This window comes from Crocodylus siamensis, chromosome 4 (genome assembly GCF_052110815.1).
Source record: "Crocodylus siamensis isolate JL-2025a chromosome 4, ASM5211081v1, whole genome shotgun sequence".
Lineage (NCBI taxonomy): Eukaryota > Metazoa > Chordata > Crocodylia > Crocodylidae > Crocodylus > Crocodylus siamensis.
In genome coordinates this window covers 71,997,988-72,020,550 of record NC_143398.1, presented here as the reverse complement: position 1 = coordinate 72,020,550, position 22,563 = coordinate 71,997,988, and the positions used below count along the sequence as shown (strand labels likewise).

The 22,563-nt window shown below is 45.3% G+C and overlaps 1 protein-coding gene across 2 annotated transcripts; it reads left to right on the top strand.

Moving 5' to 3' along the window:
• The first annotated feature begins 5,879 nt into the window (after nucleotides 1–5,879).
• KRR1 (KRR1 small subunit processome component) lies at nucleotides 5,880–17,770 on the top strand. 2 transcript variants are annotated; one of them, XM_090042557.1, is made up of 10 exons: nucleotides 5,926–6,080; nucleotides 6,717–6,895; nucleotides 7,445–7,579; nucleotides 7,897–8,022; nucleotides 8,106–8,189; nucleotides 10,580–10,636; nucleotides 11,844–12,014; nucleotides 12,193–12,270; nucleotides 12,384–12,477; nucleotides 13,657–17,770. In XM_090042557.1, the coding sequence occupies exons 1-10, from the start codon at nucleotides 5,987–5,989 to the stop codon at nucleotides 13,797–13,799; spliced, it is 1,161 nt and encodes a 386-aa protein (XP_089898683.1). In that variant the 5' UTR covers nucleotides 5,926–5,986; the 3' UTR covers nucleotides 13,800–17,770. The 2 variants fall into 2 exon arrangements, with proteins under 2 accessions (XP_089898684.1, XP_089898683.1); XM_090042558.1 differs by lacking the exon at nucleotides 6,717–6,895 and having other exon boundaries at nucleotides 5,880–6,080.
• The last annotated feature ends 4,793 nt before the right edge of the window (nucleotides 17,771–22,563 follow it).

Here is a 22,563-nt window from a genome sequence, read left to right as displayed (position 1 = left end):
TAATTCACAGGTATGGCTGGTTTCTATTTTTATTGCAGGATCAACTAGTTAATTACACGATCATGGTGGGAAGGGGTTAACTCCTCGATCCCTGGGAGGACGCCGCTGCCTGGTGCCGGCCGGGTCAAGCCCCCCTGCCCAGGCCCCTACTTGGCCCAGCCCCCCAGGGAGTGACAAGAGAAAGAGTGGGGTACTCACCAGTCCCCCTCCTGTAAGGCAGGGCCCCCCAAATCCCGGGCAGGGCCCCCCTGGCCTGAGAAACCAGCGTTCCCCGACAGCAGGCCCACTGCGCATGCACACAGTTTAAAAGGGCCCGCCAAATGGGGGGGGGGGGGAAAAAAGGCTCAGTTAGGCTCTGGAGCGGTGAGAGACGTGCGGGTAAAGCCTGCTGCGCCCCTGCTCCCCCGAAACCCACCAGACGCCCCCTCAGCAGCCGCAGAGCCCCCTGCCGACCCCCAGCACAGCCGGAGGTAAGCAGGGCTTGTGGCGGGAAGGGGTTAACGCCTCGCTCCCTGGGAGGGGGCCGCTGCCTGGTGCCAGCCGGGTCAAGCCCCCGCCCAGGACCCTACTTGGCCCAGCCCCCCAGAGACCCCGCGACCGGAGCCGCACGAACAGGCTGCATAAACAGGCGCTCGAGTTAGCGTGGAGTTCGTGCAGGAGAGGGCGTGGGAGGGCACGAGACCCTGCCTGCGGCCCCCCAGAGTAGTCAGCCCCAGCCGTAGCCAGCCTACCAGAGGCATGACACGCATGGGCACGCGCCGCACCCCGAGGGTCCCCTCGGGCTCTGTGGCCCCCCCATCGGGCACCTCAGAGACGGCCACCCAGACGGAGCCCATGGTTCCGGGCTCCACGCAGACGGAGCCCCTGGCTCTTGGCTGCGGGGGCTGCCTGTCCCTTTTTCAGGCTCTGGGGCCCAGGAACATGGCCACCTCCCCTTGCGGGGTCTGCTCCCTACTGGGGTCTCTGGCGCGCCAGCTGGAGGAGCTCCAGGCCACAGTCCAGAGACTGCGTGTCATCAGGGACTGCGAGCAGGAGATACACTCCTACTGCCAGGCCCTTCTCCCCCGGGAGCCGCAGGGGACAGCGCCGTCTCCCTCCACGACTAAGGAGGACTCTGGGACCTCCCGCTCTGCCCAGTCAGGGGCATGGACCAAGGTGGTCAAGGGCCCGAAGGCCCGCCGCACCAAGGCCCCTCCCTCGCAGGAGCTTAGCAACAGATTTGCACCTCTTGCAGCCCCAGCAGAGCCTGCTCAGTTGCCAGCTCCCGCAGGCAACCCAGGCTCAACCGCAGCTACTGGCCCCGCTCTCCCCAAGACAAAGCATAAGGTGTTTGTTGTGGGAGACTCCATCCTGCGGGGCACTGAGGGGGCAATCTGCCACCGCAACCCCTTAGCCCAGGAAGTCTGCTGCTTCCCGGGGGCCCACATCCGAGACATTGCGGAGAGGATCCCGCAGCTCCTCCGGCCCACAGACCACTACCCCATGCTCCTTATTCACGTGGGCACCAATGACATGGCTCGGAGCACCCCCAGCCAGGTCATGAGGCGCTACAGGGAGTTGGGAGTTGGGAGTGGGGCTTAGGGGTCTGGGAGCTCAGGTGGTGTTTTCGTCGATCCTCCCAGTCTCGGGCTATGGGCTGAGGAGGGAGAGGAGGATCCACACAGTGAACCAAAGACTGCAGAGCTGGTGTCATCGGGAAGGCTTTGGCTTCCATGACCACAGCCCGCTCTTTGGCAAGAGAGGCAGCGAGCTGCTGGGAAGAGATGGCCTCCACCTCTCTCCCCTGGGGAGGAGGCTCTTCTCAGCCAGGCTGGCTGACCTGCTCCACCGGGCTTTAAACTAAGCCCGCTGGGGAATGGGGGGACTACTGCCACTGCTGGCCCGCTGAGCAACCGTTGCAAAGCCAGCAGACCAAGGCACTTAAGGGAGCCCACCCCTGCCCCAGCCCTGGCACAATCTGTGGGCAAGGCAAGAGCCCCCAAGGGCACACTTGCCTGCCTGTACACTAATGCCAGGAGCCTGGGTAACAAGCAGGAGGAGCTTGTCCTCCTGCTCAGTGCAAAGAATTATGATGTCATTGGGATAACGGAGACTTGGTGAGACTCCACCCATGACTGGACCACGGGTATAGAGGGCTATACCCTGTACAGGAGGGATCGTGTTGACAAAAGGGGTGGGGGTGTAGCTCTCTATGTGAAGGAAAGCTACATGTCCCTGCAAGCTGATGCTGGCGACCGGCATGGACAGCTAGAGACCCTCTGGGTAAAAATTCGTGGGAAAAACGGCACAGGGGACACAATGGTGGGAGTCTACTACAGACCTCCCACTCAAAGTCCTGAGCTTGACCAGGAGTTCGCCCGGGAACTGACTGAGGCCGCTTGCTCCAGGACCTTGGTTGTCATGGGTGACTTCAATTACCCGGACATCTCGTGGGAAGATCACTCAGCAAAATCCGAGTGGTCGCAAAGCTTTCTCTCGTGTGTGGATGACCACGTGGGTGACAGCGACCACGAACTGATCACCTTCACCATCCGCCGTAAAGCTGGCAAGTCAGTCAGCAACACAGAAGTCCTTGACTTCAGAAAAGCCGACTTTGACAAGCTCAAGAGGCTTGTCGGTCAGGCCGTCAGGGACCCTGACCCCAGGGAGATGGGAGTTCAAGAAGAGTGGTTGCTTCTCAAGGAAGCGATCCTCAATGCACAAGCTAAATCTATTCCAACAACGGAGGAAAGGCAGCAAGAAGGCACAGCAGCTCCCCTGGCTCTCTAGGGACCTAGCGGACCTCCTGCGGCTAAAAAGGAAAGCCTAGAAAGGATGGAGGATGGGATTCACCTCCAAGGAGGATTACTCCACGCTGGTCTGGTCCTGCAGGGAGCAAACCAGGAAAGCCAAGGCTGCAACTGATCTCCAACTAGTTTCAAGCATCAAGGACAACAGAAAGTCCTTTTTCAGATATGTGGGGAGCTGGAGAAAAAGCAAGGGCAATGTTGGACCCCTGCTAAACCAGATGGGGCAACTGGCAACTGACACCCAGGAAAAAGCCAACCTATTAAATAGGTACTTTGCATCAGTCTTTCATCAGTCCCACGGGACGCCCATGCCTGCTATGGGACAGGGAAATCTGGGTGAGGGGGATCCCCTACCCTCCATAAATGCTGACCTCGTGAAGGAACACCTTGAGAAGCTGGATACCTTCAAGTCAGCCAGCCCTGACAATCTACACCCCAAGGTACTCAAGGAGCTGGCGAGCGTCATAGCCCAGCCCCTGGCACGGATCTTTGAAAACTCCTGGCGATGTGTTCTAGTGCCCGAAGACTGGAAGAAGGCCAATGTGGTGCCGATTTTCAAGAAAGGGAGGAGAGTGGATCCGGCTAACTACAGGCCCATTAGCCTGACTTCTATCCTGGGGAAGATCTTAGAAAAGCTTATTAAGGAGGCCATCCTTGACAGACTGGCCCAGGCTAACATTCTAAGGGATAGCCAGCATGGGTTTGTTGCAGGTAGGTCTTGTTTGACCAATCTCATTTCCTTTCATGACCAGGTGACCTATCACCTGGACAAGGGAGAAGAGATTGATGTCATATATCTTGACTTCAAAAAAGCCTTTGATCTGGTATCCCACGATCACCTCTTGGCCAAACTGGCCAGTTGTGGCCTTGGCTCCACCACGATCCGCTGGCTGGGAAACTGGGTGCGTGGTCAGACCCAGAGGGTTGTAATCGATGGCAGTCACTCATCGTGGTGTCCTGTGACCAGTGGGGTCCCTCAAGGCTCTGTCCTGGGACCCATCCTGTTCAACATCTTCATTAATGATGTGGACATTGGAGTCAGGAGTGGACTGGCCAAGTTCGCCGATGACACCAAACTTTGGGGCAAAGCATCCACGCCAGAAGATAGGCGGGTGATCCAGGCTGACCTGGACAAGCTCAGCAAATGGGCAGACGAGAACCTGATGGTGTTTAACACCAAAAAATGCAAGGTTCTCCACCTTGGGAGGAAAAACCTGCAGCATGCTTATAGGCTCGGCAGTGCTACGTTGGATAGCACTACAGAAGAAAGAGACTTGGGGGTCATCATTGACCACAAGATGAACATGAGCCTGCAATGCGATGCTGCGGCTAGTAAAGCGACCAAAACGCTGGCTTGCATCCATAGATGCTTCTCGAGCAAATCCCGGGACGTCATTCTCCCCTTGTACTCGGCCTTGGTGAGGCCGCAGCTGGAGTACTGCGTCCAGTTTTGGGCTCCACAATTCAAAAAGGATGTGGAGAAGCTTGAGAGAGTCCAGAGGAGAGCCACGCGCATTATCAGAGGTCAGAAAAACAGATCTTATGATGACAGGCTGAGAGCCATGGGACTCTTTAGCCTGGAAAAGTGTAGGCTCAGGGGTGATCTGATGGCTACCTATAAGTTTATCAGGGGTGACCACCAGTATCTGGGGGAACGTTTGTTCACTAGAGCGCCCCAAGGGAAGACGAGGTCGAACGGTCACAAACTCCTGCAAGACCGTTTCAGGTTGGACATAAGGAAGAATTTCTTTACTGTCCGAGCCCCCAAGGTCTGGAACAGTCTGCCAGCGGAGGTGGTTCAAGCACCTACACTGAACACCTTCAAGAGTAAATTGGATGCTTATCTTGCTGGGATCCTATGACCCCAGCTGACTTCCTGCCCTTTGGGCAGGGGACTGGACTTGATGATCTCCCGAGGTCCCTTCCAGCCCTAATGTCTATGAAATCTATGAAATCATTACTTTGCACATGTGGCCAGGTTTGCTTTGCACCTGGCCAGTCTCAATTTATTGCACAATACACCACGAGCTGGTTAAATATGTGTAATGTGCGGCAGGGCCTTGACTGTAAATCTCGTCTGTCCTGCTGCCACTCAGGCCTTGCCAGCTGGCAGCAGCAGCTGCCCACTTGGTGGCACTCTTGCTTTGCTCTGGGTGTTGATCTACACAAATGCAAACCTCCTGCAGTGCTGCTCCCCCTACCACAGCTTGAGCCAGGGCAAGCCTGTCACTGAGGGTGGTCCTACACATTTACTGTGGTGTTGCCTTACTGCAGAGATGGTTAATTTCTCTGCATTAGCGATGTGTAGGGGGTGCACATGGACCCCCCCTGAGCTTGGTGGTGTACCCCCCTGCAACAAGTGGTGTTGATGTTGCCAGCAGTACCTCCTCCTGCCAATACTAACAGTGGCATGTGCAGGCAGTCCCTGATTGCCACCGCTGGCAGTCTGCAGGTAGTCACCAACTACTGGCTGGTGCTCACCCCCCCACCGACACGTGCAGGACCTCCCTGCTCACCCCCACCATGGGCCAGCCGCCTAAGAGCAGTTGCTGTGCTCCCCCAGCCTCTGGGGGCACATGGCATTCATGTCTATAGACGTGGCCCTAGTAGGCCGCAAGAAACAGCTCCGCACCAGGTTCGTACTTGTAAACACAAGTACTAGCCTCCTGCTGGGGTTTTCTGGGTGTGGTGACACCGATAGGTGCTGACATACCAGCTGGGGCTCCCCCCCACCCCTGGAGCCTCCTCACCCGCCAGCCCCTCCGCAGCCGCCTGAGCCCTGGCCCCTACCGACCCGGCTCAGCGTCCTGGGCGTACGTGTAAACGTGGCGCCTGGGGGCAATAAACTCCGGAACTGCGTTGACCACACTGTGTTGCTTTGCATGACTGTGCACGTGTAGATGCGCAGGGGAGCCCGGCACGGGCGCGTCTTGTTTTTTCTGGGGGCCTGGGGCAGCGCGAGCTGCTCCTCACGGGAGGCGCCGCGGCTGTAGTACGAAGCCCACGTGCTCCACCTCCGCTCGCGTCAGCAGCCCCAGGACCGGGGGCCAGCGGTTTGCTCGCACGGCGCCTGCGCGCAGCAGTGCCCAGTCTGGCGTTCCTAGCATGCACTGTGGCGGGGCCGGGCGGCTTTTCCGGTCACGGCTACGCCACTTCCGCCGCTGCGCTGGGGGAGGGGTGAGAGCGTGGCAGGCAGCATGGCGGTGGCTGTGGATGCCAAGAGTGAGAGCGGGAGGTCGGCGGCGGCGGCGGCTCGGGCCAAGCGCCGCGCTAAAAAGAAGGCGGGAAACGGTGATGTTCCGCGGGCGCGGGCGGTTGTCGGGTTCCGCCGCGGGGCTGGGGGCGCATACGCGGGCCGCGTTCTCCCCCTCCTCTGGGCGGGGCTGGGGACTCTGCGCCCCTGTGGGTTTCCTGCACCGCCTTGCCCTTGCGTTGGGAGATGGAGACACTCAACACCTCCCTTAGCGTGGGTCTAATACACCTCTGCCCCTACTGGGCCCATCTGCACATGCTTTTACTTGCGCCTAGCCGTAACGTGCATTAAAGTAGTTGAAGCACATGTTTACACATGCATGCGCAAAGGGTCATTAATGCAGACCGACTTGTGACTCAAATGCATCCCATGTCAATCAGTGTACACAGTGTTAATGCTTCTTAGCACATCTACATGTGCGTTAAGGTGCTTTAGCTGTGCCTGCTTAATTGTGATGCTTTCTTTTGTAGAAGTCAATTTTAGGCACAAGTAGCCTAAAATCACCATTTTTAAGACACATTAAGGGTTTGCATGTATAGACTTACACCCTGAATGCACCTTGAAAATGGCTAATGTACCTTAAATTGGCACATTATGCACCCATTAAAAGAAGGAAAAAGGGAGTTGGTGATGAAAAGAGAAGCTCTCTAATGCTGGGACGTTTTTGTCTGTAGTGGTGGATGAATCACAGCTTCTCACTGTCCCCGACGGCTGGAAAGAAGCGCCCTTTACAAAAGGAGATAACCCAAGAGGACTTCTAGAAGAAAGCAGTTTCGCAACTCTGTTTCCAAAGTACAGAGAGGCTTACTTGAAAGAGTGCTGGCCACTGGTGCAGAAAGCCTTGAATGAACATGTATGAATGACTCCTAGATACTCATAGACTAACTCATAAAACTACATTTTGCCATTTGAAAAGTTGATTGCAGTTATGCAGGTTACTTAGTCTACCTTCCTGGGTGGGTTCACTTTATTTTGATGGCATTCTCAGTATGTATTTCCAGATGCATGTGTACCTTAAGACCTGAACCATCTAGTTCTGCAGTTGAAGTTAAGAGGTTAGACTCTTGAGTCTGTGGGGAGCCCAGCTGAAATTAATGGGGACTGTGCGAAGCAGTCAGAATCCAGCTTGTAAACCTAATTGAGGTTCTTGCAGACTCGAATTGAACCACTTGTGCAGGTCAAGATTGGTGTCTTTTCAAGCACTATTTAGGAATAAACTGTAGCTTGTTGCTCCCACAGACTTAATAATCTGGAAGTCAGTTTAGAAATAGTAGAAATCAAATGTATAGTGTGAACATGTTTTATTTCAGGTATCCTACTTCTTTTGATGGAAAATCCTTAGGTTTTTATTAAAGATGAGACTGGCTGCATGTGGCTGATGATTTGTTTTTAACTATTGCAGCATATAAATGCATCGTTGGATTTAATTGAAGGTAGCATGACTGTCACCACAACGAAGAAAACCTTTGACCCATATATGATCATCAGAGCAAGAGACTTAATAAAGCTTTTAGCAAGAAGTGTTCTGTTTGAGCAGGTTTGTAGAAAAAAAAAGTAATTCATATAAAGTACTTAAGAGATTTTAATATTATCTTAAATCTAATTTAGTATTTCTCATTTCAAAAGTTAGGGTTTTCAGTCAATTCAGTGGAACAAAATAAAGCATGAGCTTTGAAAGAGAACTGCTTATAGAATAATGAAGTATTTAACAGAGGGATAGAGTAAACTTTTCTTGGCACATGCTTAAGATGTAGTAATGAGTTTTTCCTTCATTTAGTTTAGTGCGCTGAAAGGTGAGGATTTGCTGTAGGATAAACCATTTCTTGTATTTCTTATCTTTGGTTTTGCTTTTAGGCTGTGCGTATCCTTCAGGATGACACTGCATGCGATATCATTAAAATAGGATCTCTAGTGAGAAACAGAGACAGGTTTTTAAAAAGAAGAGGCAGACTTATTGGGCCAAAAGGATCTACTCTGAAGGTACATGATGCATGCACAACAATCACAAAGATTTTACCTGTGTGTTGGGTCTCCAGTTTATACTTGTTTCCTTTTTTGTATAGGCCCTGGAACTTTTAACAAACTGTTACATCATGGTACAAGGGAACACCGTTTCAGCTGTTGGACCTTTTAGTGGGATAAAAGAGGTAAGCTTATTTAAGAGACTTGTGCCTCCAGCTCCATGATAGATCTTAGTCATCATCTTCCCAGCTCAGATCCAGCAAACTTTAAGCAGATCTAGAAAGCACCTGTTTCTTAATGACAAACTTTTGAAAGTTTGCAGACGTAAGCACCTCTAACACTTACCCAAACTGCCTCGATCGGGTGTCAGTGTGTGGAGATCTGTGGCCTGTGACAGGGGCTGGGTTGTATCCTGTGACGGCAAAAGATTGCCAATTCCTGCCCTAAGTGGTAGGTGAGACAGACTCCTACACCCATCAACCTTCCACACGATACCTGTGCCGCTGTTTAATACAAAAGCAGTTTGTTTACCATAAGCTGAATCATATTGTTACTGCTAAATGGGTTAATTCATTGCATATGCATGTATGAGTCTGGGGTTTTTGGTTATAGCCGTGCTGGTCTAAGGACATAGGCCGGCAAGGTTCTTTGAGTAGATGTGGTATCTTTTATTAGATCAACTAAGTAGTTGTAAAAAAGTTCTTGACAAGCTTTTGGGTGCAATCACCCTTTTTCAGGCCCAGGAAGTCTTTGCTGTTCTGAGACTCCAAGGAATGAGTGAATAAATTTAGCTCTCTTAAATATGTTGCTTTTTAGAAAAATGTAAATTGATCCATGTCCTTCATAGACCATAAGAAGCAGAAACAATGCAAGACATAGTCTTCGTTTGGAAACTTAAATGCAAAGATACAGGAATTTTAAACTACTGTATTTACTCAAATGCAAGACAAGGTTGTATACAAGACAGTATAATCAGCATGGGGTAAAAAAAGCCCTGATCTCACATGTGCACACAAGGAAATCTCATTAAATACATTGTTTGTCATTAAACTGCTGCCAAAATCTGCATGCATTCAGTAATGGAAAAATATAACCAACATTCTGTTTATTTTTAAGGTCAGTGTTTTCAAATTTGTTCTTCATTTCCATGTACTCAGGGAGAGCAGGGTCTGCCAGGAGCTGGGGAGGGGGCCACAGGTGGAAGAAATATGGGGGGAGGCACAGGGCATGGTGGCTGCCTGATGTCCCAGATATATTCCCTTCTATAGCAGTGGAAAGGGGGACAAATTCAAGGCAAATCTCCAATAATTAGGTTCAATATTTGAAAAATAGCAACAAATGTATAAATTTCTCATATATAGAATAATTATTGGTGGTCATCTTGTGTTCATGGACATCTTATGTCTAAGTAAATATGTTAATTTCCTTGGTGTTAAAGGAAAACTAACCTTGATTGAATGTAAAATTGAGTTATAAATGCTTCAAAAGAATGTGTTGAAAGCAACTGTTTAGTGGAATTAAACAGTTCCAGAGAATATTGTGAACTTTTTTTTTTTTTTTTTAAAGAAAACAAAAGTAAATTTGAGAAATTTGGATTTTGCCCCTTTATATTGAAACAGCCACACTTTAGAGAGGCCATTAACGTAATGAACATATTTGATAGATGTTAGGGCTGGAAAGGACCTCGGAAGATCATCGAGTCCAGCCCCACTGCCCAAAGGGTCATAGGATCCCAACAAGATAAGCATTCAGTTTACTCTTGAAGGTGTTCAATGTAGATGCTTGAACCACCTCCAATGGCAGGCTGTTCCAGACCTTGGGGGCTTGGACAGTAAAAAGAGTCTTCCTTATGTCCAGCCTGAAACGGTCTTGCAGTAGTTTATAACCATTTGACCTCGTCATCCCGTGGGGCGCTCTGATGAACAAACGTTCCCCCAGATCCTGGTGGTCACCCCTGATAAACTTGTAGGTGACCATCAGGTCACCCCTGAGCCTGCGCTTTTCCAGGCTAAAGAGCCCCATGGCTCTCAGCCTGTCATCGTAAGGTCTTGTTTCCTGATCTCTGATCATGCTCGTGGCTCTTCTATGCACTCTCTCAAGCTTCTCCACTTCCTTTTTGAATTGTGGAGCCCAAAACTGGACGCAGTACTCCAGCTGGTGTTCTTTCACGAGTTCAGCATTAATGGAGGGCAGGAGATCTCCCTCAGCCAGACCTCCCTGTCCCGTCACAGACATGGGCATCCCATGGGACTGATGAAAGACCAACGAAAGGACACATTTAATAGGTTGGTTTTTTTCCTGGTTGTCAGTTGTCCCATCTGACAAGGGGTCCAGTGTTGCCCTTGCTTTTCCTCCAGCTCCCCACATATCTTAATATTCTTATTCTAAACATATTTACCCAAGTTACAAATGCCATCTAAGATAGCTAATTCAGAAAGGTTCAGAGGAGGATTTTTCTTCTAATATTTCACTGGTACGAAGGAGTTTGAAAGTATTGTTTAATATTTATTATGTTAGTACAATTTATAATGCCAATGATGAGTTCAATTTCCTTTTATTTTTTTTTATAAACTAGGTTAGAAGAGCTGTTTTGGACACCATGAAGAATATACATCCCATATATAATATTAAGGTGCGTGTAGTTCTATGTATATGGACTAGCTAGCTCATTAACTCACACCATACATGTGGTTAGCAGTCTTTCACTCCAAATTCTATTCCTTGTAATAAAGCATCTTTGTTAAGTATTCATATGATGCCTTATTTTGAGAATTTCTTTTATGTTGCACCTTTTAAGAAGACTATATTTCCTTCAGATTATCTTGAAATACCCTTAGTTGTGTACATCAGTAGAATAATAATAGCATCTAATTGAGCAATAAAGGAAAACTGCATGTTCATTTATATGATAGCCAAGTTGCCTTGATTTATGTGTAAACTAGTATACTTTGGCCCCTTAGGACTTAATTAACTACTAAATTGCATCTTAAGTAGCAACGAGGCTGCAAGTTCATGCAAATAATGCTTTAATAAAATAGGGAATAAGCCACAGAGTTCTCATACAAAATGTGTAATAACTTTTGTGGCTCATTCCCATCATGCCTTAAATTGAACGTGTGGCCAGGCTGACTGGCACTTTGAGCTTGGTGCACCAGGCACTGCTAAACTTTGTACTTACCAGTCTAGGGGAGCCTGGGATCATGATCCCAGGCTCCTGCACTGGCAATAGAATGTGATTAGGATATGGTCCTTGATGCCACAGTTGTGCCTCCTGCCATGCACATGTAGGATGGTAGGGCACTATTCTTGTGTTTGTGGATTAGATTCCATGAGGTGACTATACATGTGGTGGGAGGCTGCTCCAATGTGTTGTTATAACAGCGTGTTAGAGCAGAATTGATTGAGTCTGCTGGAGCGTGGTGATTACCACACTCTAGTCGTTTCTAGTGTCATAGACTCCAGTGTCACATCCCTGTGCTGAGAAATGGCAGTGTGGGCACTCTAACTAGCGGGGGGATGCTGATGCACGTGATGCTCTGGCCGCTTTTAATTAGAGCGGTAAAGTGCTGGCTGTGTTCCTCCCCCAACTCCCAGAGTATGTGTATAGATGCCCTTTATGCCTTTAATTGATAGTCTGTCAGGGGCCTTTGTCCTTCAGTCTGAGCGCAAGTACACTCTAGTCTCACTGCTCTTGCTTAAAGCAACCTAGTTTTCTTCTGTGCTTTATTGTAGTAATGCTTAAAGTAATGCAATTTAGCATATATGCCAACAGGATCTCTGTGGTGCTACAGCGATCTTGTTTTTAAATATTTCTTTTTACTATTTTTTAATTATTACAGACTCTCATGATTAAAAGGGAGCTATCAAAAGACCCTAAACTAAGAGGACAGAGTTGGGAAAGATTTTTGCCGCGGTTCAAACACAAGAACTTGAAAAAACGCAAGGAGCCAAAGAAGAAAAATATTAAGAAGGAATACACACCATTCCCACCTCCACAGCCAGAAAGCCAGGTCAGACTGTTCTGCTTTATTTCACAGAAAGGTAAAGGGGCTTGACCATCTTGATCCAAAGTAGTTTGTGACTGGGAGCCTTACTCAGTTGATACCTGTTGTTGAGAAGTCATAGTTTAAACACCTTGGCTACATTTTCTTCATAGTCCATAAACATGTTTTTGATTTTGTGTTACAGATTGATAAAGAATTGGCAAGTGGAGAATATTTCTTGAAAGAGAGCCTGAAAAAAAGAAAGAGAGTAGAAGAGAAAAAGGTAAAGTTATTCTGATTTTTGTTTTCGCCTTTATCATACAGGTTAGTCATATTCTTGCTTTGTTTTATGTGCTTGGCAACAAAAGTTTTTGACCATATTTCTTGTAATATTAGGCAAAACAAGCTGAAGCCATTAGTAGAAGACAAGAGGAAAGAAACAAAGCATTCATCCCACCCAAGGAAAAGCCAGTTGTAAAACCTAAGAAAGGTAAGTTTTATTTCCTGTTTTAAAACCCTTTCTGCTGTTTTGTCTGCTGTTCCTTAGTTTAGTGGGTGGTAGTATAGAATATGAAAATTTATTTTGTGGCAAGAAGGACCAGCCTAGGTTGATTTTCACCAACTAAATCCATTAGTGGAATTGCAGATAGGTAGGGGTAAATAAAATATCCAAGAACAGTATTTCTGTAGTTTCACGAGGGTCCCCTGGATCACAGATTTGTTTCTTACTTCAGCTTTTGGGTATTAAGAAGTAGCAATAGAAATGTATTCACTGTGGCATGCTCGTGCTTTCATTAATTTGAAAGAAATGACCAACTTTGTGGATGGCACTTGAAATATAAAGACAAATTACAGCAGAAGGTATAGCAGGGTTAGTCCCCCTTAGGGACTAACTAGTCAGGGAGATGAGCTTTGTCAGCAACAATCTCCTTTGTCAAATGGGGAATTACGTTTTGGGATATTATGTATGATACGTTTACCTCTTTATCTTCCCATATAAATTACAAGAGTATTTTATATGTTAGGAAAGAACTGAAATCCCAAAGTGCTGGTTCATTTTTGTGTAGGAATAAGTAGTAGTTTATGAAAAATAAGAACACTTTGTGCAAACTCATGATTCTTCGTATGCTCTGATATGCTTAGTATAAATATACTTTTAACAATATCACTACTGTTCCTCTGCACAGGTCCGTGACTGGTGAATTAAAATAAGGAGAGAAAAAATTCCACAACTCGTGTCCTTCCTCCAAAACTAAAAACAAAACAAAACACCTCTTTAACGCATTTGTGGATGTTTTAGCCAGGATGTTTTAGCCAGGCAGCACATCCCTTAAGTTAATTTTTGGAACAAAAATGCATTCATGCTTTGACAGGTGTCAGATATTGTGTCTCAGTGCAGAGTCCATCATCTGTTCTCAGATGCTATTTAAAAAAATGGTTTCTAATACATGTTATATGCTATCAACTCTACCAAATCCAGCTATGGAATAATGTTAGAATAGTTTAAAAAAACCTTTAAAATTCTGCGCCTTGAATTTTATTTTTCTTAGAGACCACTTAAGGTATACAGATATGGACTTGCTTTGTAGTCAATTTCTAGTGTATACTTAAAAAAAAAAAAAAAAACAGAATGGGTGACTGATTCTCTTTTTTAACTCTTTTTACATAGCTTCTACTGAAACAAAAATTGATATTGAAGCTATCAAGGAAAAGGTAAAGAAAGCAAAAAAGAAGAAGCTGGGAGCACTTACAGTGGAAGAAGCCAAACTAAAAATTGCAGCAGATGAAAAGAAGAAAAAAAAAAAGAAATGATTTATTTGGGGGACCAACATTTTGTACTGTATTTTGCAAAGAAACTTTTTGTACACTGAAGGTATGGGACTGGGGTTATCAACAATGCTATGCTGCCTTGGAATACAGATGAAAAGACTAAAGAAATACATCCTTTTTCTGTTATGCACATGCTGGGACTTTATGAACATAAAGCAACAATTTTAAAATCTTCAGGGCCTGAAAAGAAAATGTTTTAGTTGCTTAGGGGGTGGCAAAGCAGGTATGAGAAAGTAAAATAGTAACTTTTTGTTCATTTTATCATCTCCTTGGGAGTGATCCAGAGTTTATAGCATAGTACAGACATCAGGATGGGGATTCAGATGCATAATATTAATCAGGAAGTCATAAGAATTTGATGAGAACATGATTTACAGGAAGCATTTCTGTAAGGGAGAGGCAGAGTACAACATGTATGAAGATAACATTTGTATGAGCATTTAAGTAGATTGTCATATATTGTATGTTTCTATCAGAGCTAATAATTATTTTTGCATAACTGTGTTGGTGTTTTAATACAATGTTACATCCCTTTTACCTATTCATCTTTTGCTCCTTATAACATGATTGAATGGTATTGCTTTCTAGCAGTCCCTGAAAACATATTGCTCATTTTGTGGAAACAGATTTGAAGCAAACTAAGTATTTGGAAAAAAATTTAATATTCAGTAAAAACTAGTTGAGTGAGATGTCACACCTTAATTGAGCTAAGAAAGAGAAGTGCAGGTGTGAGAAGCATACTAATCAAAGTACAGCCTTTCTGGAATACTGGATGATTGCCATGCATAATTTTAAAATGGCGTTAAAAAAAAACAAGAATCAACAGCAGAAGTCAGAAAAGGATTGGTTGATGTCACTTTTGAGTTGCATTGAAGCTGTGATTCTTTTTTTTTTTTTTTTTTTAAATTTCAGTCTCTAAGGCTGGGTATACAATGGCTTATTTGTGTTACTGTAGCACCTACTAGTAAGTTAGGACACCACGGTACAAATGTAACAGAGAGAGTGCCTGGCAAAAAATAGCTTATAATCTATGGGACAAACAAGGGTCAGGAATCAGTGGCGGGCAAGCAGCTCATGCTAGCATCCTAACTGTTGCTAAGTTTTTTACAGACTCCTGGCATCAGCACATTGTGGAGTGGCCTGGGCCTTGGGGACCACCAATAATCTCTTGCAAGCTGTATGCAGCCCCCAGGCTGCCAATAGGACAGCACTGCTGTGGGATCTTAGCATTTGTTAACTGATTACTTTCATGTTATTGCAGTGGCAGGACATAAGTAGTGTCTTTGTTGTCTGTGTTTTTACCTATGGTGTGTTTCAGAATGTCCTTGATGTGTTATTTATTGTGCCTTGTATTTGGATATGGGGCTTCAAAGTGACAAGATGAGGGGGATTCCTGGACTGTTTATGTATGTAGAGGACTTGACTTGTTGTTGCAGAAGGCCCCTTTCAGTTCTTGTGTTCCTTTGCCTCCTAACTCACAGCATAAATAGACAGACATATGGTCTACATCAGCAGTTCCCAGTCTGTGGTATACGTAACACCAGTGGTATGCAGACAACCTGTCAGTGGTACATGGTAACAAATTTATTATAATTACTGTGTCTGAGAAAAATTAGCTGGTGGTACTTAAGGTTGAATTGACAAATTTGCTTGTGGTATTTAAGGTTGTATCGTTTTAAATTGGTAGTGCGCAATTTATCTGAGTTTGGGAACCGCTGGTCTACACTTTTTTTTCTGCAAAAGCAGAATTTTGGAACATTTGTTAAATTGACCAAAGTTTAATAGGAGTACCTCAATATCAAAATACCGTAGAACTCAAACCTAGTTCTTATCCTTAACTTGCTTAGAATATTCGTTATCGTGTAATTTATTATAGCGGTGGTTATGTAATTTGGTGTCTTGAGTAACTTGTCTGCATTATGCAAAATATGGTGCCATGTACAAACTTATCATTTATTACCACTCAAACTTCACTTGGGTTTTTCTGGTTAGTAGGTAACCTTGACTTAGAGATCCACATGAATCACTGGAAAGGAATACCTAAAACAAAAAACATCCTAATGCGATGATTAAGATGACTCTTAAGTTATTTTTATTAAATTAAACTTTAAGGTACATGGGATGAGAAGCCTGCCCCCATGGAATTCTTGGTAGCATCTGGAGCTCTGGTTCTTTTGGCAAGTAATATATGAAGTTTGGCTTTCATTTTGAAGGAATTTTACTCCTGCTTTTCCTCCTCTTTGTTCTTTTTGTAACCATAGCCTTTCCTAAACAAAGCTTTTGTTTTTTCAAACAGATATTTGGGATTTTCTTTTAGTTTAGTAAATGCAATTGAAGGTGCTTACAAGATTAACAAGTCACTCTGTTCAGATGCCTGAGAATAATAGAGTTTTAAAACCAGGAGTAAATATAACAGTTACTTAGCGAGGCATCTGTATAACAAAGGCACTAGATTCTCACTCACAAAGTAAATAACCAGATGTGAATGTGTGACCACTTGCACACAAAACAGTAACCAATCCATTATGCAGTTTTTCTGCTTTTCAGGTTGGTGATCTCTTATTTAGACCAAGCAAGTAGCTTATTTCCTATAAAAAGGCGGGGGGGGGAACCACATCCGTGATAAAAAGCCCATATACAGAGTGTGTGTGTAATTGAAGAGACTGACAAAGAAACTTGATCTTGGAGGAAAAGGGTGTGCAATGATTAGGGACTGATCTAGTGAAGAATAGCATTGGCTAGTAGCAAGCTCCTGTGGCTAGGGGTCCTGTTAGTTGCAGCACTCCCATCCGCTTGAGTGCATGGGGTATGTCTGCAGCTGTGAGCCCCATCAGCTGTGTGTGCCCCTGCAGCTGGGAGCCTCATCAACAGATTGGGCTCCTAGCCACAGGGGAGCACCTGGCCATAAGTTCAATTAACGGTGTGATAGGAAGGAGGTCATTGTACATTTTTTGTTGAGTAATTTTGTGACTTATTCCTTGTTTTATTACACCCTTGGTTGATTGAATGTGTGGCCAGGTTACAATTTAAAATATGATTAACTGGTTAAGCACTTAAGTGTGCGGTACAGGCCGCCGAGGCAAAACTGTAGGAGCCTAATCAAGCAGGGAGGTACCTAGAAAATGTAGGTGCCCAAGAATTAGGCAGCAGCTAAGCAGGAACTTTCTGAATAGCAGTTACGAGCTTACATGGCTAAACTCAGCCTAATATATGATTAACCTATGATAAAAATATGATTGTCTCTAACCCAAAGTGTGAGTTGTATATGATGGGCTTTTATCCAAAGATTGCTTCAAAATCTTGTATAGTCTCTTTCCCCGCATAATTTTTGTAATAAATACATACTGAACTGCTTTTATTAAATGTTAAATAGCTCATTGTGTGGACCGTGAGCATATGTGCATGTATATATGTTCCACTTAAGCTTTGGCATGGTGATTATTAACTCTCCAGTAAGAACGACCATATCTGGATACCCAGTCTGAAGAAAATATTTTTCATTTACTTTGCACAGGTGCAAGTCAACAGATTGCAAGGCTGTGGAGATTTAGGTTATCTAATTGAAAGGCTGGGCCAGCTGAAGTGAAGTATCAGATAGTGTGCTTTCTGCAGTTAGTTCCAGCTGGAAATGGAAACCAACCTTTTTCTGTTGGTTTTCAATGATATCTATAGCTGCAAGTTGGATCTCAGACTACTCTACATCACTGGCTTGTGTGATAATGGTCAGATTCTTATTATGAGCCTGCACTGTATAGTACTTGATCCTTCATATGTTTTCGTTCCTTTATTGTATCTGAAATCTGCATCTCGCAAATCAGTTGTTACCCTTTGTTTTATTTCCATTTTTTGGCCATGTAGCTATAACATGTTGATGATTTGAATATTTTAAGCCTACGACACTTGGAGCATACTTGATTAGACTTTGTTAATAAAATCTATTCTTAACCCTGCAAGGTTTTGCACTTGTATAGAGCCTACTTTCCCAACATTGTGTTTGTCTCAATTTTGTGGTTTGATGGTCACTTAAAACCACTGAGATGCATCTTATTGTTAATTACTTTCTGAGAGAGAGAGCAATTAAATATAAAAAAATTCTACCAGTTAAAATAGAAACTAGAACTTGAGTAACAATAAATTACCAAGGCTTTGTTCAAGGAGACATGTCAATTTGAAATCCATTTAACTAAAATACAAGTTAAAATTAGCCTTGGGTCTAGTGCCTGTCCATTAATGTCCTTTCCAATTTGCATGGATCTGCAGTGTATTTTTTTTTTTTTAGTATTTAAAAAGCCTTTTTTGCCTTTTTTCCCTATCTCATAGCTATGTGAAGAAACTACAGATAACACAGGAAGCTAAATCAAGTCCTGATTCTCCAAATATCTCATGTGATCAGTGTCCTGATGATTACTGTTTGCCTGATAAAGTTATTCATTATGTAAGTATATTTGTAGAAGTGACCTTTATTTGTACAGGGGTGACTAAGATACGCAGTAGCTGAAAATGAGAGGGAAAATGCTGACACAAGAAATCCTGAAAAAATATCTTTTGATGTCTTCCACATTTAGTACTAGTCTGGTTGCTTGCAGTTGATAGAATTTTTAAGTGATTTTTTTTCTTGAGCTAATGATGTTCCTGTAATTACAGAGGACCTCGATAAATAGTTTCTGTTTGTCAAATTCTACCCTGAAATGTGGATGTTTGACCACCTTCCATTCATAAGTTTAGTGTTCAAAGGTAAATGTTACGTTTGATAAGACTTAAGTGTGTTGGGGGTGGGGGGGATCTACCCTTATGTTTGCCTGTGTTTGTGTTTAATGAGAGAGAGACAGTGAGCGCATTCCACCTCGACTCAGGAAATGCAAAAGTAAGGTCAAATAAGAGGAAAAATCTGACTATCTCTGGGTTTTTTTCATATCTGTGTCTGAGAACTTTTAATGGAAAACCATTAGAAATAGTAAAGTCCCTGGTGAAATCTACAGCATTTCACCATTTTCAGGGTAAAATCTCTGCTTCAGGTAGAGTTTCTTTGTATTTAATTTATGGCAGGGTGGCTTTCAGGGGCTGTTGGTTTGTGAATTTTAAGTAGAAGAGGCTTGCACTGAAAATAAAGAAACGTCCAATTAAATTTCTGTGAGCCATTTAATCTAACCATCTTTTTTGCCCAATGTTTACTCCTTACTGGTAGCTAGCTGAATGTAATCATCCTATAGTTTGTATCTTTTCACAATGGGATGTCACTGCAGTTCCAACAGCACAGTACATAAAAAGTTGAAAAAGAAAGGCAAAGTGATGATTTGGACTTGTTGGTTTTCCTTTTCCCAGCAGTGAGCCACAGTACTTCAAGCAGACTGGGTCTTTAATGTAGTGTTGATAGGTTATTTACACTGCAGGTTGCCTGAGAAATGGAAAGTAGCTGAAGGAGGAAAGCTTTGTGCCTTAGACTGGTCCATATGTAACTGCTTTTATACTAGAGAGAATGAAGGTTTGTAGTTCATAATGGAAATGTGCATGAATTATGGAAATGGGGATATAGTGGTTGGGGAAAAAATGGCTTGTTAACACTCATTTTATGAGGTCAAAGTTTGTTTAGTGACCCTTCATGCTGAATTTCTCAACTTTCAAGCATTTTTGTTTTATAAATATAGTGTTCTCTGTCTTATTTCTAAAATAATGAGTATTTACAACTTTCTTGATTTAAAGCTTTCAGATGAGAATATGCTGAAAGTGTGGCAGAAATGTCAAAATGTGAACACTTCGGACTTCAGTCTCTCTTTGACCTTCAATGTACTTAAAACAGGGTGTAAGTTAACCTTGATAGGGGGAGTAGAATTCTTGCTGTGCTTATTTTTATTCATTAGGACTCCTGAGGATCCAGCAGCAGAGCCTCTGCACTCCTCTTACTGTGGTAGGAAATGAGGTATGATCATAAAGGTGACATATCTATATTTGTCCCATGCAGGCAAATGTTTGCACCAGTTTCCATATCAGCACAAGATACAGCTGTGCAAAATCACTTGAAGAGATCAGAGCAGAAGGCTTTTAATCTGGCTCCTTAGGTTTTGGAGTTTAATCTAGAAAGGAGCTTTGTTGCCTAGTGACAGGAGGTACTCAAAACCCCTTTCTGCTGCTGCTGATGGACTGATCTAGCAGACCTAAAAGACTGGGCTCTTGCAAGATAATTGGAGATGAGGTGGAAGAGAGAGTGTTATCCTCTATTGTTCCAAGTTGCTAGTTAGAGTACTCACCTAGGAGGTGTGAAACCTGTTTTTTAACTCCTTCTTCTGCCTGACTTGCAGGAGGGACTTTAACCTAGGCCTTTCATATCCCAAGGGAGTTCTCTAACCACTAGTCTATTGTGTATTGTGGAGTGAGCTTCTATCAGTCTCTCCTGTTTGAAGGTGTTCTGTTTTTCATGATCAGCTATTTTCATGAGCAGCTATCATGCATACAGCCTGGGGAGTTCTCCTCTTGAAAGCATAGAGGCGGAATGGGATCTTGGGGTCATTATTGACTCCAAGATGAACATGAGCTGCCAGTGCCAGACCGCAGCCAGCAAGGCCAGTCATACCTTGTCATGCATCCAAAGATGCATCTCAAGCTGGTCCAGAGTAGGGATACTCTCCCTCTCTGCGACTTTGGTCAGGCAGCAGTTGGAGTACTGTGTCCAGTACTGGGCACCGCACTTTTGTGAGGCCCGTCCTGAGGAGGCCAAACTGACATCCCAGGGTGGGAGTGGGCTTCGGAGAACCCGGAGGCCATGGGATAATGACCTAATGCATCTGCTGATCTGCTGCAGATAACAAAAAGGGGATCTGCTTTAAGTAACTTAAGGGCCTGAAATAACTGCCTTGGAAAGGGAACTGTGGCAAGACCCGAGGTAACTCTGCTTTGCAGCATATGCTGAGGCTTGCTCTAACCCGTAAAAGGTGATAAGGCTAGATTTGTGTGATTGGAGGATCCCATGGGGTTGGGAGGCAGAAAGGTATAAAGGTCATAAGAACAAAGCCTTGGGCGGAACTACTTCGGAGAGGACAAGGTTGAGGACCTGATAAAGGAGGTAGTCTCGCCACCTTGGACACAGGGTGGGGTTCCTGAGACCTAGCAGGTAATACATGGGATAGGGTTTGGAGTGCCTTTGCCTCCAGCCTGACGCACTAGCAGTTTGTAGGTGTGCTACAATAATAATTTGGGTTGTGTGTATACTGCTTTCTTTGCAATGAAGAGTTTTAACTGGGTTTTACCTTGGCGTGTAACTTGTGGGTAACTCACTTTCCCCCTTGGGAAGGGAGGGAGCCCCTACAAGTGGTGGAGAACGCAGGCATGAAAGACCCCTCCTTGAGGGCGGCCTGGCCAGCTGTGTCTGAGGAGTAGTGGATATGTTCATACGCCGGGGAAAAACCACGAGTCTGGTGGAGCTTAGTAAAAGAGTGCATCTATGGGTGTCCTCTGAGGTGAGGGACCTTGCTGTGGTGGAAGGCATTTTTGCCCAGTGGCAAATAGGCAGAAAATTCGGGAAAACCGTGTTGCTAAAAGGTGCCATTTCTTTGTTGTGGCAAATGGTGACGACTTTGTTGCCATCAGAGGATCTGGAACCAGGGGGAGGGACCAGAAGTGGCAGCAACCGATCTAGTCGGGGACCAGGGTGACCAACCTGCCCTCTCTGTTCCAGAAATAAAAGAGGAGACAACCTCCTAGGAGGGAGGATCCCCTCCAGTGCAATCAGAGGTAAGTAACATTATGAAGTCTAGAGTGCAGCAGGATCAACATGGGCGGTCTGGCCTACAGCAATGGGAGGTGACTCCTTGGAAGCCAGCAGACCTCCAAACTGAACTGGGAGGCTGGGAAAAAGACGCAAAAGAAACTTGGCCACTAATCAAGTAGTGACCCGGCAGAAAGATAAATTCTTCACCCTGCGAGAGGCAATGACAGTAATAACAAAAATTTTCACAGGGAAATGGTATAAGTCAGCACAAGCTTCGGAGAATATATTTCAATAGGGTGTCAAGGGCCTGCAGCAAGATGGTAGTCCTAGACTTTAGGAGGGCCAACTTCAACAAGTTGAGACTAGTGGGTGAGACGCTGGGGTCCTTGAGGGCAGGGGAACTCAGTGTCCAGGACGAGTGGTCGTTCCTTAAGGAAACGATACTCAGGGCCCAAGAGTCCATCCCAACAAAAAGCAAGGGGGGCAAGAGTGCTCACCAAGGGTGTCCAGAAATGCCTGCTTACCAAAAAGATGGCATACACCCAGTGGAAGGGGGGTGCTATCTCCAAAGAGGAGTATACCTCCTCTGCTTGGGGCTGTAGAGGGGCTGTCAGGAAAGCTAAGGTGGACATAGAGCTAGGACTAGTGTCCAAGATCAAGGATAATAAGAAGTCCTTTTTCAAATGCATAGGGAGGATGAAGAAGGCACCAGGTAATGCAGGGCCCCTGCAAAGTACGCTGGGCAATCTGGTGGTTGCGCCAGAGGAGAAAGCGGAACTCTTTAACCAATTCTTCACCTCCGTTTTCTTGTGCAAGGACCAGGACTTCCCCGCTGTGATGCCAGACAGACTTGAGGGGAACGCCTCCAGACCTCAGGTTGGGGAGGACTGGGTTAGAGAGCTGCTGGAGGGGCTGGACGTGTTCAAGTCAGCGGGTCCAGATGCTCTCCACTCCAGGGTGTTGAGGGAGCTAGCTGAGGTTATTGCAGGGCCCTTGGCATGGCTTTACAAGCGGTTGTGGTGCTTGGGCCAGGTGCCAGATGAC